At 37.1% G+C, this 16,721-nt stretch overlaps 1 protein-coding gene across 1 annotated transcript in view; it reads left to right on the forward strand.

Moving 5' to 3' along the window:
* Nucleotides 1-16,721, forward strand: part of PRSS12 (serine protease 12) — a 91,600-nt gene that overhangs the window by 49,305 nt on the left and 25,574 nt on the right. The window contains 2 exon segments of the mRNA XM_073237120.1: nucleotides 6,689-6,830; nucleotides 9,597-9,793. Coding sequence (XP_073093221.1) covers nucleotides 6,689-6,830; nucleotides 9,597-9,793 — 339 coding nt within the window.

Here is a 16,721-nt window from a genome sequence, read left to right on the forward strand (position 1 = left end):
TACATTCCCACCAGCAGTGTAGGAGGGTTCCCCTTTCTCCACATCCTCCCAACATTTGTTGTTATTTGTCTTTTGGATGTTGGCCATCTTAACTGGTGTGACGTGCTATCTCATTGTGGTTTTAATTTGCATTTCTCTGATGATTAGGGATATGGAGCATCTTTTCATATGCCTGTTGGCCATCTGAATTTCTTCTTTGGACAAGTGTCTGTTTAGATCCTCTGCCCATTTTTTAATTGGTTTATTTGCTGTGTGTTTGTTGAGGTGCGTGAGCTCTTTATGTATTTTGGATGTGAACCCTTAATCGGATATGTCATTTATGAATATATTCTCCCATACTGTAGGATGCCTTTTTGTTCTATTGGTGGTGTCCTTTGCTATACAGAAGCTTTTCAGCTTGATATAGTCCCATCTGTTTATTTTTGCTTTTGTTTCCCTTGCCTGGGGAGATATGTTCATGAAGAAATTGCTCATGTTTATGTCCAAGAGATTTTTGCCTATGTTTTCTTCTAAGAGTTTTATGGTTTCATGACTTACATTCAGTTCTTTGATCCATTTCAAATTTCTTTTGTGTATGGGGTTAGACAAAGATCCAGTTTCATTCTCTTACATGTACATGTAGCTGTCCAGTTTTGCCAACACCAGCTATTGAAGAGGCCGTCATTTCCCCATTGTATGTCCATGGCTCCTTTATTGTATTTTAGTTGACCATATATGTTTGCTTTAATATCTGGGCTCTCTCTTCTGTTCCACTGGTCTGTGGGTCTGTTCTTGTGCCAGTACCAAATTGTTGTCTTGATTTCTGTGGCTTTGTAGTACAGCTTGAAGTTGGGGAGTGAGATCCTCCCACTTTATTCTTCCTTCTCAGGATTGCTATTTGGGGTCTTTGGTGTATCCATATGAATTTTGGAACTATTTGTTCCAGTTCATTGAAGAATGCTGTTGGTAATTTGATAGGGATTGCATTGAATTTGTACATTGCTTTGGGTAGGATGGCCATTTTGACTTTATTAATTCTTCCTAGCCAAGTGCATGGCAAGAGTTTCCATTTGTTAGTGTCCTCTATAGTTTCTCTTAAGAGTGTCTTGTAGTTTTCAGGGTATAGGTCTTTCACTTCCTTGGTTAGGTTTATTCCTAGGTATTTTATTCTTTTTGATGCAATTGAGAATGGAATTGTTTTCCTGATTTCTCTTTCTGCTAGTTCATTATTAGTGTGAAGGAATGCAACAGATTTCTGTGTATTAATTTTGTATCCTGCAACTTTGGTGAATTCCGATATTAGTTCTAGTAGTTTTGGTGTGGAGTCTTTAGGGTTTTTTATTTACAATGTCATGTCATCTGCAAATAGTGACAGTTTGACTTCTTCTTTACCAATCTGGATGCCTTGTATATCTTTGTTTTACCTGATTGCCATGGCTAGGACCTCCAGTACTATGTTGAATAACAGTGGGGAGAGTGGGCATCCCTGTCTTATTCCTAATCTTAGAGGAAAAGCTTTCAGCCTCTCGCTGTTAATTATGATATTGGCTGTGGGTGGGTTTTTCATATATGGCCTTTATTATGTTGAGGTACTTGCCCTCTATACCTATTTTGTTGAGAGTTATTATCATGAATGGATGTTGAATTTTGTCAAATGCTTTTTCAGCATGTAGGGAGATGATCATGTGGTTTTTGTCCTTTTTGTTGATGTTGTGGATGATGTTGATGGATTTCCAAATGTTGTACCATCCTTGCATCCCTAAGATGAATCCCACTTGATAGTGGTTTATGATCCTCTTGATGTATCTTTTAATTTGGTTTGCTAATATTTTGTTGAGTATTTTTACATCTATGTTCATCATGCATATTGGCCTGTAATTTTCTTTTTTGGTGGTGTTGCCTAGTTTTGGTATTAGAGTGATGCTGGCTTCATAGAATCAGTTTGGGAGTATTCCCTCCTCTTCCAGTTTTTGGAAAACTTTAAGGAGAATTGGTATTATGTCTTCTCTATATGTCTGATAAAATTCAGCGGTGAATCGATCTGGCCCGGTGGTTTTGTTCTTGGGTTGTTTTTTTATTACTGATTCAATTTCATTGCTGGTTATTGGTCTGCTTAGATTTTCTGTTTCTTCCTTTGTCTGTCTTGGAAGGTTGTATTTTTCTATAGAAAGTTGTCCATTTCTTCTACATTATCCAGTTTGTTAGCGTATAGATTTCCGTAGTATTCTCTAATAAGTCTTTGTATTTCTGTGGGTTCCATCGTGATTTTTCCTTTCCCATTTCTGATTCTGTTGATGTGTATAGATTCTCTTTTTCTCTTAATAAGTCTGGCTAAGGGCTTATCTATTTTGTTTATTTTCTCAAAGAACCAGCTCTTGGTTTTCATTGATTTTTTTGTATTGTTCTGTTCTTCTCAATTTTATTTATTTCTTCTCTGATCTTTATTATGTCCCTCCTTCTGCTGACTTTGAGCCTCATTTGTTCTTCTTTTTCCAGTTTCAATAGTTGTGACTTTAGACTATTCATTTGGAATTGTTCTTCCTTCTTTAAATAGGCCTGGACTACTATATACTTTCCTCTTAGAACTGCCTTCGCTGGGTCCCACAGAAGATGGGGCTTTGTGCTGCAGTTGTCATTTGTCTCCATATATCACTTGATCTCTATTTTAATTTGGTCATTGATCTATTGATTATTTAGGAGCATGTTGTTAAGCCTCCATGTGTTTGTGACCTTTTTGTTTTCTTTGTACAATTTAGTTCTAGTTTTATCCATTTGTGGTCTGAGAAGTTGGTTCATAGAATTTCAGAAAATCATTTTGAATTTACTGAGGCTCTTTTTGTGGTCTAGTTTGTCATCTATTCTGGAAAATGTTCCATGTGCCCTTGAGAAGAATGTGTATCCTGCTGTTTTGGGTGTAGTGTTCCGTAGATATGTGTTAGTTCCCTCTGTTCTAGTATGTTGTTCAGTGCCTCTGTGTCCTTATTTTCAGTCTGGTGGATCTGTCCTTTGGAGGGAGTGGTGTCTTGAAGTCTCCTAAAACGAATGCATTGCATTCTATTTCCTCCTTTAATTCTGTTAGTAATTGTTTCTCATGTGCTAGTGCTCCTGTGTTTTGTGCATATATATTTATAATGGTTATATCCTCTTATTGGACTGACCCCTTTATCATTATGTAATGTCTTTCTTTATCTCATATTACTTTCTTTGTTTTGAAGTCTATTTTGTCTGATACCAGTACTGCATTATCTGCTTTTTTCTCTCCAATGATTGCATGAAATTTCTTTTTCCATCCCTTGGCTTTTAAGTCCGTGTATCTCTTTGGGTTTGAGGTTAGTCTCTTGTAAGCAGCATATAGATGGGTCTTGCTTTTTTATCCATTCTCTTACTCTGTGTCTTTTGATTGGTGCATTCAGTCCATTCACATTTAAGGTGATTATTGAAAGATATGTACTTATTGCCATTTGTAGGCTTTAGATTTTGGTTACCAAAGGTTCAAGGGTAGCTTCTTTACTATGTAACGTTTAGTCTAACTTAACTCGCTTATTAAGCTATCATAAACACAGTCTGATGGTTCTTTATTTTTTCTCGCTTCTTAATCCTTCTCCTCTTCCATTCTTTATATGTTAGGTGTTTATTCTGTACTCTTGTGTTTTCTTTGGTTTTGTGAATAGTTGATTTTATTTATTTTTCCTTTATTTAGTATTTGTTTGCTCTGCTTTCTTTGGTGTGATTTTATTTTCTCTCGTGACATCTATTTAGCCTTAGGAATGCTCCCATCTAGAGCAGTCCCTATAAAATATCCTGTAGAGGTGATTTGTGTGGGGCAAATTCCCTCCACTTTTGCTTGTCTGGTAATTGTTTAATCCCTCCTTCATATTTAAGTGAGAATTGTGCTGGATACAGTATTCTAGGTTCAAGGCCCTTCTGTTTCATTGCATTAAATATGTCATGCCATTCTCTTATGGCCTATAAGGTTTCTGTTGAGAAGTCTGATGATAGCCTGATGGGTTTTCCTTTGTAGGTGACCTTTGGCTGCCTTTAATACTGTGTCCTTGTCTTTGATCTTTTCCATTTTAATTATTGTATGTCTTGGTTTTGTCCTCTTTGGGTCCGTTGCGTTGGGAGATTGTGGGCTTCCATGGTCTGAGAGACTATTTCCTCCCCCAGTTTTGGGAAGTTGTCAGCAATTATTTCTTCAAAGACACTTTCTGTCCCTTTTTCTCCCTCTTCCTCTTCTGGTACCCATATAATGTGAATATTTTTCCATTTGGATTGGTCACACAGTTCTCTTAATATTCTTTCATTCCTGGAGATACTTTTATCCCTTTCTGCCTCAGATTCTCTGTATTCCTGTTTTCTGATTTCTATTCCATTAACCGTCACTTGTACCTCATCCAGTCTGCTCTTAAATCCTTCCAGAGATTTGTTTTATTTCTTTATTCTCCCTCCTGACTTGAACACTTACCTCTTGCATATTTCTCTGCAGGTTCATCAGCATGGTTATGACCTTTATTTTGAATTCTTTTTCAGGAAGATTTTTTATATCTATCTCCCCAGGCCCTCTGTCATGGGTTGTCTGAGTAATTCTGGACTGGACCAAATTCTTCTGCCTTTTCATGGTGATAGAGGTAGTTGTAGGCAGGTGGCGCATTTATCAGCTGGGAAAACAAAGTCTCTTCCTTGTTGCTGGTCGCCTTCCCTTCTCCTCTGCATGTATCAGTTACCCACACACTGGGTGCCACCTCTCCGTTAATTCCCTGAGCTGTCATGTGCAGGGCAGCCCAGAGCCCTGCAGGTAGTGGCAGGTGCAATGGGTGTACTCTCCTGCGAGAACAGAGCCCCTTTGCACGTTGCCCCAGCTTCCTCTGCCTGTGCCGGGCAGTTGTGCACTGACAGCAACTTCTGGTTCTGGCCCAGGTGGCTGTGTGCTCAGAGGAGACTTTCGGCAGCTGCTGTGGGTGCGGCTGCACTCCGGCTGCTCGGCCGCTGTGGTTGGGCTGCGCCGGGGGAATGAATGGCAGGCTGCTTATTGCCGTGATGGTCTTCAGGGCTTCATTGCCACCCAGGGGGCTGGGGCGACTGAAGTTCCTCAGGATTCCCAGCCTGCTGGACTGAGTGTGCTGGGACGATTCCATCCAGCTCTGAGGCCCCTGTCCCTTTAAGACTTTCAAAAAGCACTTGCTTTTTTTTTTTTGGTCCCAGGGGAGCAGGCTGCAGGGGGCCTGCTCTCAGATTTTACTTTTCTGTTTACCTAATATCTAGCACACCGTGTGATGTGTGTCTGCACTCTCAATGCGGATTACTAGAACTGGTTGTTTAGCAGTCCTGTGCTTCCACTCCCTCCATGCTCCGACTTCTTTCCTCCGGCCAATGAGCTGGGGTTGGGGGAGCACTTGGGTCCTGCCGGGCCGCGGCTTGTATCTTACCACCTTCGTGAGATGCTGGATTCTCGCAGATGTGTATGTAGCCTGGTTGTTGTACTGTATCCTCTGGTCTCTCTTTTAGGAATACTTGTATTTGTTGTGTTTAAAAATATATACGGTTTTGGGAGGAGATTACTGCTGCCCTACTCATGCTGCCATCTTGGCTCCTCCTCTAATCTTTTTTTTTAAAATCAAAAGAAAAACTTCTTAGGGCTTATGAAATATTGAAGCTACAGCTTTTCATATACATTGTTCTATGAACACTTGTTTTATTAGCAGAATAGCACATTTATACAAATAGAAAATTTTACAACTTTTACAAACTGTGGAAAAATTTTTATAAAGTTATACAAATACAAAATTTACACCATCTTTCAAGATAGAACACTTCATCTTCTTCAGTTTCCTTTTAGTCTTCTTTAAAATGAGGTTAACCTTATAGTGTTGTTGTCAAATATAAGGTAATAATAGTGTAAGGCGGTTTTTCAGACAGTAAATATTACATTAGTAAGTGATTGTGTTGCTGAGAACTTAATTTACTTTAAAAGATCCTAGAGATACATGAATCTCTAAGATTGTGTTTAATTTGGGGCTCTTTGGGCTTTTTGGTTGGAAATGGCTTTTAAATCTACTTTTTGTGGGATAATTTGTTTTATTGTATATCTGCTTAGGAGCTTTTTACAGGATTCTCGGAATTAATTATTCATTGAATTCATAAGATCCAAGTTCATATCTGTATTATCAGTAAAGGAACAAAGTCAAGAAAGGTATCCCAGTTTTTATAAGTTATAAATGCCTAAGGAATAATAAGTGAATGGACATGATAGATCATTATTTAACCAGAAAAGCTTTTTCTCTCTTTGTATTTCAGTATTTTTTCATTTGCAGTTCAAATTTTGAGCTATTTCCAGGTTGCTGTTTTCCTACTTTTTAAATTTAAATGGCTGATATTTCTCATACTTAAAAGAAATTAAAGCCATAGGAAATTTTCCAAATATTATTTAATTAGTAAAAATCTAAGTATCTTCTTTGGAATTATGTCAGAAGATATTTTTCTACTCAGAAAATAGGAGTAGAAATGAAAAACAAAGACTGTTTTTAAGTGTGGTGCTGTATTTAAGACACAATCTGATGATCTGAGATCATTGACATAGTCATAAACTAAGATTAACAAAAGACCAAGAGAGAGACCTGGATGGGTTGATATTTCTAGTGAAATTAAAATGTTGTTCCATCTTGTTCTGATAATTGACTTGCTTAGTCTCTGTGTCTCCTTCTTGTCACAGATGGGGTCATCAGACTTGCAGGTGGTGATGGCCGCCACGAGGGTCGCCTGGAGGTGTATTATGGCGGGCAGTGGGGAACTGTCTGTGATGATGGTTGGACTGCGCTGAATACATACGTGGTTTGCCAGCAGCTGGGGTTTAAGTAAGACCATTGATATGAGACAGCTAAATATCAAATTACATTTTTAAAAGTGTCATTTTGTAATCTTTGTAATTTCTATAATACTAAAAATACATATTTTCTATCATCTCGTTACCTGTCTACCTACTTACCTATTTACCTATGTATGGAAGTACAAAAATAACCATTAAAAATCAATAATATTTTATGATAATGACTAACTGTATCTTGCTATTTATCTCATTTACCTTTCCTGCCACCACTCCTCTTCTGAGTAATTGGTTAGAGCCATGGGTGACTTTTAGGCCCTTTGTGTCTATTGAAGTAAGATTGTATGCTTTGAATGCTCAGTTTTACTCTGATGCATCACTACTATTGGATGTTGTCAGTTCTGACATCATTGTGTCTAAAATTGCAGGGAAGTCCAGTGTCAGATGCTTTGGTGTTACATTATTCTCTTTCTTAGAATGTGGTGATAATTATCATTTTTATTTGAGAAAAACAGCCTTCTTGTCATGGGATGACCTTTGAAACTCACCCTTGACATCACTCTCTTAAAAGCTGAGTATCTAATGCTTTGGGTGATATATTTCATGTCACACATATAATGCATTCCAGAATAAAGACTTAAGTTAAGTGAAGTAACTGCAATTGATGCCTTTGAGTTAATATTTGAATGAAGCCCATGAATGCCCCTTCTTTCTTATTTTCTGTATTTCTATGTCATGCTTGAAGTAATGATCTCATGCTTGAAATAATTGGCAAAATTATTTCATTTCAACTTGAGATGGAACTAATTTTAAAACACTCATTAAACTTTAAAAACATATTTTCATTCAAGCTAGGTATGACTGTTTAGACATATACTTTTTAATTTATAAAAGTAATAGAAAATATTAGAGATGATTTGGAAAATAAAGAGAATAAAAGACTATGCATAATTTTCCCATTCTTATACCATCATTATTATAATTGTGTATATAACTTTATAACAGATCTGTAATAAGTAATTTTTAATATTAATGTAATATCCATGGAATGTTCCTGCCATAATTCATTTGCTATTTTAGTTTAATTTTTCCTGTTATAAATAATAATGCTATGAAGATAGAAATGCATTATTGCCCAATGTTTTGAATTTTCATGAACAGTGCAGTTATTATAATTATCAGGTCAAGGGGCTGACATACCAGACAAATAATTATTGATATTTAATGAATGAGAATTAGTAAATACCATTTCATTTTAAGTGAATCTTTGTTAAGCTAAGAATTGTGTCTTGTTTCATAGATTTAGAAAGATTTATACATACTATTTAGCATTTTCATATTTTGCCTTATTAATGAAGGCAGTTGAGTGACACTGATTTTTTCCATATTTTATTTGTTTCACAAATACATTTATTTTTTCCTGCATATGCGTAGTATCAGATCTTTATGGTTCTAAAAATATTCTCAATAATATTTGTTAAAAGTTCTAAATTGTTCTGTGTAGAAGGTAGAATAGAGCTGTGCTATATTTATTTTTAGTTTACAGAGGAATTTCTGAAAGAATAAAATACCTTTGGAATGAGAAAAACCTGTCAACTCTGGGTTTCGTTGTGTAAATGAGATCCCAAAGTAAAATGTTCTACTGTTATCTGTTACGTAGTTGATACGGATTGATAATCAGATTGATGCATTTTGTGGAAAAATGGTATAAATTGCAAGCAATAGTAATACAGTACTTTTCTAGCTCAGACTTGATGAGTCAGCAAAATACAAGTCTTAGAGTTATGATTAATTTAAAAGTTTCATTGTTTTAATTCATTAGAATTTTCACTTTGTTAAATGAACTAAATAATAAGTGCATGTAGGAAAAAAATCAGGAAAATTCAAGCCAGGTAGAAAGATCTCTCATATTCTTAGTACAAAAAATAATGAAAACTTCCAGTAAGGGAAGTGATTGACATAAAACTTAAAAGATTTGAATTGCACACACTCTTAGAACTGAAAGATACATGAAGTATCTTTTAGCTAGCGATTTCTGGAGGTTTGGATTTGAAAGAGAAACAAAATTGGGGGAAGGATGAATCAAAGTACAGATTAATTTACCAATTTTTTATTTTGAAGATCTTTCTAATTTCTATAGCAGATATGCTTATTATAATACATCAAAAATTTTTTTTGGAAGGCAAGGTTACAAATAAAGTTAATTGGGGCACAAATATAATTTATAAAAATTTAAACATCCAACTTGTGTCACTTTATGAAAAACTAAGAACATTATCATTTTCCTGATTTTGATGGGCTAAAGTCCAAGTTTCATCATGGATTTGGTCTAGTGATGGAGGAATTACTGAGCTAATACACATTTTTGTTTCGGAGAGGATATCAAAGACTCCAGGAGAAGCTGATGAAATCAAATGATCTCAGAGGACTCCTTGGAGGCTGAGACAAGACAGGCATTCTCACTTTCTGGTTTGTGGTATTGTTGCCATGGTCAGGAACTTGAGGTTTATCACTGTGTGCATTCTCTCTGGTTGGTGGATTATACTGCAGACAAATGCAAGAATGAATGGGGAAGAAAAGATTAATTCTTCATAAGTTACCCATTGAATCAATCACAGACTGGTTAAGATGATTAAAATGTTGATGGAGCAAACACTGCACTTAGAAGTGAGTCCTTAAGAGAAAGAAAATACTTATCCTCTGAGGTCACGACACCTAATTAGGTTTATTTTATGTTTTCGGTTCTTTGAAACAAGAGACAGCAGTTGTATGGACGATGCTTACTTTATTGCCACAGGTATGGCAGACAAGCCTCTGCAAGCCACTTTGAGGAAAGCGTGGGGCCCATATGGTTGGATGATGTCTGCTGCTCAGGCAAGGAAACCAGTGTCCTTCAGTGTTCCCGGAGACAGTGGGGGAGGCATGACTGCAGCCATCGGGAAGACGTTGGTATCGCCTGCTACCCTAGTGGCGATGGGCAGAGACTCTCTTTGGGTGAGGACTGGCCATGGATCTGAAGTAGCCATGATGCAGTGGCCACTGCACCTCTATCCACTGGTTCAGAATGTGAAGCATTTCTTGTCTTTGACTTTTTATTTATTTATTTTATTTATTTTTAATTTTTTAATTTTTAATTTTGTTATGATTAATCTACAATTACATGAAGAACATTATGTTTACTAGGCTTTCCCCTACCCAAAGTCCCCCCCACAAACCCCATTACAGTCACTGTCCATCAGCATAGTAAGATGTTGTAGAATCACTACTTGTCTTCTCTGTGTTGCACAGCCCTCCCCTTTCCCCCACCCCCCACATTATACATGCTAATCATAATACCCTCTTTCTTCTTCCCCGCCCTTATCCCTCCCTAACCTCCCATTCTCCCCAGTGTCTTTCCCTTTGGTAACTGTTAGTCCATTCTTGGGTTCTGTGATTCTGCTGCTGTTCTGTTCCTTCAGTTTTTCTTTTGTTCTTACACTCCACAGATGAGTGAAATCATTTGGTACCTGTCTTTCTCTGCTTGGCTTATTTCACTGAGCATAATACCCTCTAGCTCCATCCATGTTGTTGTAAATGGTAGGATTCGTTTTCTTCTTATGGCTGAATAATATTCCATTGTGTATATGTACCACATCTTCTTTATCCATTCATCTACTGATAGACACTTAGGTTGCTTCCATTTCTTGGCTATTGTAAATAGTGCTGCGATAAACATAGGGGTGCATCTGTCTTTTTCAAACTGGAGTGCTGCATTCTTAGGGTAAATTCCTAGAAGTGGAATTCCTGGGTAAATTGGTAAGTCTATTTTGAAAATTTTGAGGAACCTCCATACTGCTTTCCACAATGGTTGAACTAATTGACATTCCTACCAGCAGTGTAGGAGGGTTCCCCTTTATCCACAACCTCGCCAACATTTGTTTTTGTTTGTCTTTTGGATGGTAGCCATCCTTACTGGTGTGAGGTGATATCTCATTGTGGTTTTAATTTGCATTTCTCTGATGATTAGCAAGGTGGAGCATCTTTTCATATGTCTATTGGCCATCTGAATTTCTTTTTTGGAGATCTGTCTGTTCAGCTTCTCTACCCATTGTTTTAATTGGATTATTTGCTTTTTGTTTATTGAGGTGCATGAGCTCTTTATATATTTTGGATGTCAAGCCTTTATCAGATCTGTCATTTATGAATATATTCTTCCATACTGTAGGGTACCTTTTTGTTCTGTTCATGGTGTCCTTTGCTGTACAGAAGCTTTTCAGCTTGATATAGTCCCACTTGTTCATTTTTGCTTTTGTTTTCCTTGCCTGGGGAGATACGTTCATGAAGAAGTCACTCATGTTTATGTCCAAGAGATTTTTGCCTATTTTTTTTTCTAACTTTTATTGTTTCATGACTTACATTCAAGTCTTTGATCCATTTTGAGTCTACTTTTGTGTATGGGGTTAGACAGTGTTCAGTTCTGCCAGCACCATCTGTTGAAGAGACTGTCATTTCCCCATTGTTTGTCCATGGCTCCATTATTGAATATTAATTGATCATTTATGTTTGGGTTAATGTCTGGAGTCTCTAATCTGTTCCACTGGTCTGTGGCTCTGTTCTTGTGCCAGTACCAAATTGTCTTGATTACTGTGGCTTTGTAGTAGAGCTTGAAGTTGGGGAGTGAGATCCCCCCCACTTTATTCTTCTTTCTCAGGATTACTTTGGCTATTCGGGGTCTTTCGTGTTTCCATATGTATTTTTGAACTATTTGTTCCAGTTCATTGAAGAATGTTGCTGGTAATTTGATAGGGATTGCATCAAATCTATATAGTGCTTTGCGCAGGATGGCCATTTTGATGATATTAATTCTTCCTAGCCAGGAGCATGGGATGAGTTTCCATTTGTTAGTGTCCTCTTTAATTTCTCTTAAGAGTGTCTTATAGTTTTCAGGGTATAGGTCTTTCCCTTCCTTGGTTAGGTTTATTCCTAGGTATTTTATTCTTTTTGATGCAATTGTGAATTGAATTGTTTCCGTTATTTCTCTTTCTATTGGCTTATTGTTAGTGTATAGGAAAGTCACAGATTTCTGTGTGTTAATTTTGTATCTTGCAACTTTGCTGTATTGCGATATCAGTTCTAGTAGTTTTGGAGTGGAGTCTTTAGGGTTTTTTATGTACAATATCATGTCATTTGCAAATAATGACAGTTTAAATTCTTCTTTACCAAACTGGATTCCTTGTATTTCTTTGTTTTGTCTTATTGCAGTGGCTAGGACCTCCAGTACTATGTTAAATAACAGTGAGGAGAGTGGGTATTCCTGTCTTGTTCCTGGTCTCAGAGGAAAAGCTTTCAGCCTCTCGCTGTTCAGTATGATGTTGGCTGTGGGTTTATCATATATGGCCTTTATTATGTTGAGGAACTTGCCCTCTATACCCATTTTGCTGAGAGTTTTTATCATGAATGGATGTTGAATTTTGTCGAATGCTTTTTCAGCATCTATGGAGATGATCATGTGGTTTTTGTCTTTCTTTTTGTTTATGTGGTGGATGATGATGATGGATTTTCGAATATTATACCATCCTTGCATCCCTGGGATGAATCCCACTTGGTCGTGGTATATGATCCTTTGGATAAAAATTTGAATTCGGTTTGCTAATATTTTATTGAGTATTTTTGCATCTTCGTTCATCAGGGATATTGGTCTGTAATTTTTTTATTTTGGAGTGGTCTTTGCCTGATTTTGGAATTAGGGTGATGTTGGCTTCATAGATTGAGTTTGGGAGTATTCCCTCCTCTTCTATTTTTTGGAAAACATTAAGGAGAATAGGTATTATATCTTCTCTGTATGTCTAATAAAATTCTGAGGTAAATCCATCTGGCCAAGGCGTTTTTTTCTTGGGTAGTTTTTTGATTACAGCTTCAATTTCTTTGCTGGTAATTAGTTGTTGTTGGTCAGTCTTGGAAGGTTGTATTTTTCAAGGAAGTTGTCCATTTCTTCTAGGTTTTCCAGCTTCTTAGCATATAGGTTTTCATAGTAGCCTCTAATAATTCTTTGTATTTCTGTTGGGTCCGTCGTGATGTTTCCTTTCTGGTTTCTGATTCTGTTGATGTGTGTTGATTCTCTTTTTTTCTTAATAAGTCTGGCTAGAGGCTTATCTATTTTGTTTATTTTCTCAAAGAACCAGCTCTTTGTTTCTTTGATTTTTTCTTTTGTTTTATTCTTCTCAATTTTGTTTATTTCTTCTCTGATCTGTATTATGTCCCTCTTTCTGCTGACTTTTGGCCTAATCTGTTCTTCTTTTTCCAATTTTGATAACTGTGACAGTAGACTATTCATTTGGGTTTGTTCTTCCTTCTTTAAATATGCCTGGATTGCTATATAGTTTCCTCTTAAGACTGCTTTCGCTGTGTCCCACAGAAGTTGGGGCTTTGTGTTGTTTTTGTCATTTATTTCCATATATTGTGGATCTCCATTTTTATTTGGTCGTTGATCCACTGACTATTTAGAAGTGTGTTGTTAAGCCTCCATGTGTTTGCGAGCCTTTTTACTTTCTTTGTATAATTTATTTCTAGTTTTATACCTTTGTGGTCTGACAAGTTGGTTGGTAGAATTTCAATCTTTTTGAATTTACCGAGGCTCTTTTTGTGGCCTAGTATGTGGTCTATTCTGGAGAATGTTTCATGTGCAGTTGAGAAGAATGTGTATCCTGTTGCTTTTGGGTGTAGAGTTCTATAGATGTCTATTAGGTCCATCTGTTCTATTGTGTTGTTCAGTGCCTCTGTGCCCTTACTTATTTTCTGTCTGGTGGATCTGTCCTTTGGAGTAAATGGTGTGTTGAAGTATCCTAAAATGATTGCATTGCATTCTATTTCCTCCTTTAATTCTGTTAGTATTTGTTTCACATATGCTGATGCTCCTGTGTTGGGTGCATATATATTTATAATGGTTATATCCTCTGGTTGGACTGAGCCCTTTATCATTATGTAATGTCCTTCTTTATGTCTTGTTACTTTCTTTGTTTTGAAGTCTATTTTGTCTGATACTAGTACTGCAACACCTGCTTTTTTCTCCCTATTGTTTGCATGAAATATCTTTTTCCATCCCTTGACTTTTAGTCTGTGCATGTCTTTTGGTTTGAGGTGAGTCTCTTGTAAGCAGTGTATAGATGGGTCTTGTTTTTTTAGCCATTCACTGGCTCTATGTCTTTTGATTGGTGCATTCAGTCCAGTTACATTTAGGGTTGTTAGAGATAGGTATGTACTTATTGCCATTTCAGGCTTTAGATTCGTGGTTACCAAGGGTTCCAGGTTACTTTCCTTACTATCTAAGAGTCTTAACTTAACTCACTTAGTATGCTTTTACAAACACAATCTAAAGGTTCTTTTCTATTTCTCCTCCTTTTTTTCCTCCTTCATTCTTTGTATATTAGGTATCAAATTCTGTACTTTTTGTCTATCCCTTGATTGACTTTGGGGATAGTCAATTTAATTTTGTATTTGCCTCACAATCAGCTGCTCCATCCTCCCTACCATGGTTTTACTACCTCTGGTGACAGCTATCCAACCCTAGAAACACTTCCATCTATAGCAGTCCCTCCAAAATAGACTGCAGAGATGGTTTATGGGAGGTAAAGTCTCTCAGCTTTTGCTTACCTGGAAATTGTTTAATCCCTCCTTCAAATTTAAATAATAATCTCACTGGAAAAACTAATCTTGGTTCCAGGCCCTTCCTCTTCATGGCATTAAATACGTCATGCCACTCCCTTCTGGCCTGTAAGGTTTCTGCTGAGGAGTCTAATGTTAGGATTAGGAGAGGAAAGACCATCGGCTTTCCTTTGTATGTGATCTTATTTCTGCCTCTGGCTGCTTTTAATAGTCTGTCCTTATCCTTGATCTTTCCCATTTTAATTACTATGTGTCTAGCTGTTGTCTTCCTTGGGTCCCTTGTGTTGGGAGATCTGTGGATCTCCATGGCCTAAGAGACTATCTCCTTCCCCAGATTGGGGAAGTTTTCTGCAACTACCTCCTCAAAGACACTTTCTATCCCTTTTTCTCTCTCTTCTTCTTCCGGTATCCCTATAATGCAAATATTGTTCCGCTTGGATTGGTCACACAGTTCTCTCAATATTCTTTCATTTTCAGAGATCCTTTTTTCTCTCTGTGCCTCAGCTTCTTTGTATTCCTCTTCTCTGGTTTCTATTTCATTTATTGTCTCCTCCACAGTATCCAACCTGCTTTTAATACCCTCCATCATGTTCTTCAACAATTGGATCTCTGAGCTGAATTCATTCCTGAGTTCTTGGATGTCTTTCTGTACCTCCATTATAATGTTGATTATTTTTATTTTGAACATCCTTTCAGGAAGAGTCACGAGGTCCATATCATTTAAATCTTTCTCGGGAGTTGTATTAACAATTTTACTCTGGACAACGTTCCTTTGGTGTTTCATGTTTGTATGTGGCGCCTTCTCGTGTCCAGAAGCTCTATTCTGGAGCTGCTCAGCTCCTGAAGCAATGTCCGGGGTTGCAGGGGATTGGTACTGGTGCCCCGTTCGCTGAGGTCTGCTCTTTTCTCCAGGTGTGTGCAGTCTGACGCCGTCCTCTTTCCTGTTGTTCTCTCAGGATTATTTGCACCAATTAAATTTTCTAATTGTATCCAGTTTTAGGAGGAAGCCTCTGTCTCTCCTCTCACGCCGCCATCTGTAATCTCAGTCTTGTCTTTGACTTTTAAAAATCAATTTCCTATAATGCACTAATTTTCAATAATTTACATTCAGAAAAAAATGATTTTTGTGTCTTTCCACCAGTATAAAATTTCAACTCCTAACATATTTTCTCCTACAGCCTATGTTTCTCACTAAAAATATTTATAATCATGCATATCTGAAAGATGAAGCTGCAATACCCATTCCCAAACTGATTGGTCACCTATTCTGACTTTCCTTTACCTTACATTCTGATGAATGATTTGAGACAGAATTTTTTAAAAACTCAGAACAAAACAATAACTCTTTCTTCCATACTCCCCATGATTCATTTCTTCTTTATTCCTGAACCCTTGTTAATCACTGGTCACCAGCCGTCCAATCCACTACCGTGTCCTAACCTAGGTTTTTCAGGTCTCTCAGTGGATTATCTGGAGAAAATTGCCTACCCATTTTTCTAAGATACCCTGTTACTCTAGAAACCCATCAGGGTCCTTTCCTACTCCCCAGTTCCAAATTTCCTCCGACTTGTAATTGGATAGAAGGTGAGAAAGCTTGTCTAACAGTCTTGTGATATTTGTGGGAAAAGATCCTTTTGTGAGCAGAGTGCACCTACATGTCTTTGACAGACTTAACATGTCGTGAGGAGGACAAAATAAGTATGAATGAAAAATACAGAGGGAAGTATTCAAAAGACTTGCTGGGACACTACCATAGTTCTCTTATATCTACACATGTATTTTTGTGGATATATGTTAAAGTAACCACAGGTGGTCCTTTCTTTTCCCCTCAGGGCTGAATCAACCTCCTTTGTATCCTCCCGTTTTGAGACTCTGAAGCTTAAATACTTCCATTATAAAATAACAGAACTTATGGAATTCCACAGTATTAACGATATTGTATATTTGAGGTTGTCAGAGTATATGGATGGTTCCTCAGTGTACTCTAAACTGAGATGATGATGACTCACTGCACTAATCAACATAATACGAAGTTAGATATACAACATTTTACTCCATCTCTTATAGGACATGCTTCCAATTTTGTGTCTTTTCATTTATTCTGTTCCCTTGCTTCTTTCTTTTTATGGAAGATTTATGATCCTTCTAGGGTTTGTAATGAACGATTGCATGTGGTTTGGGGAGATAGTTCTCTTTTTGCTGGGAATGGATCCTCTTAGCCCCCTGGTAGCAGGTATTTGGAGCATGGAGTGATCTATTCAGGCACACTCTATCAGTGTGA

The sequence above is a fragment of the Manis javanica genome, chromosome 5 (assembly GCF_040802235.1).
Source record: "Manis javanica isolate MJ-LG chromosome 5, MJ_LKY, whole genome shotgun sequence".
In the NCBI taxonomy this organism is placed as follows: domain Eukaryota; kingdom Metazoa; phylum Chordata; class Mammalia; order Pholidota; family Manidae; genus Manis; species Manis javanica.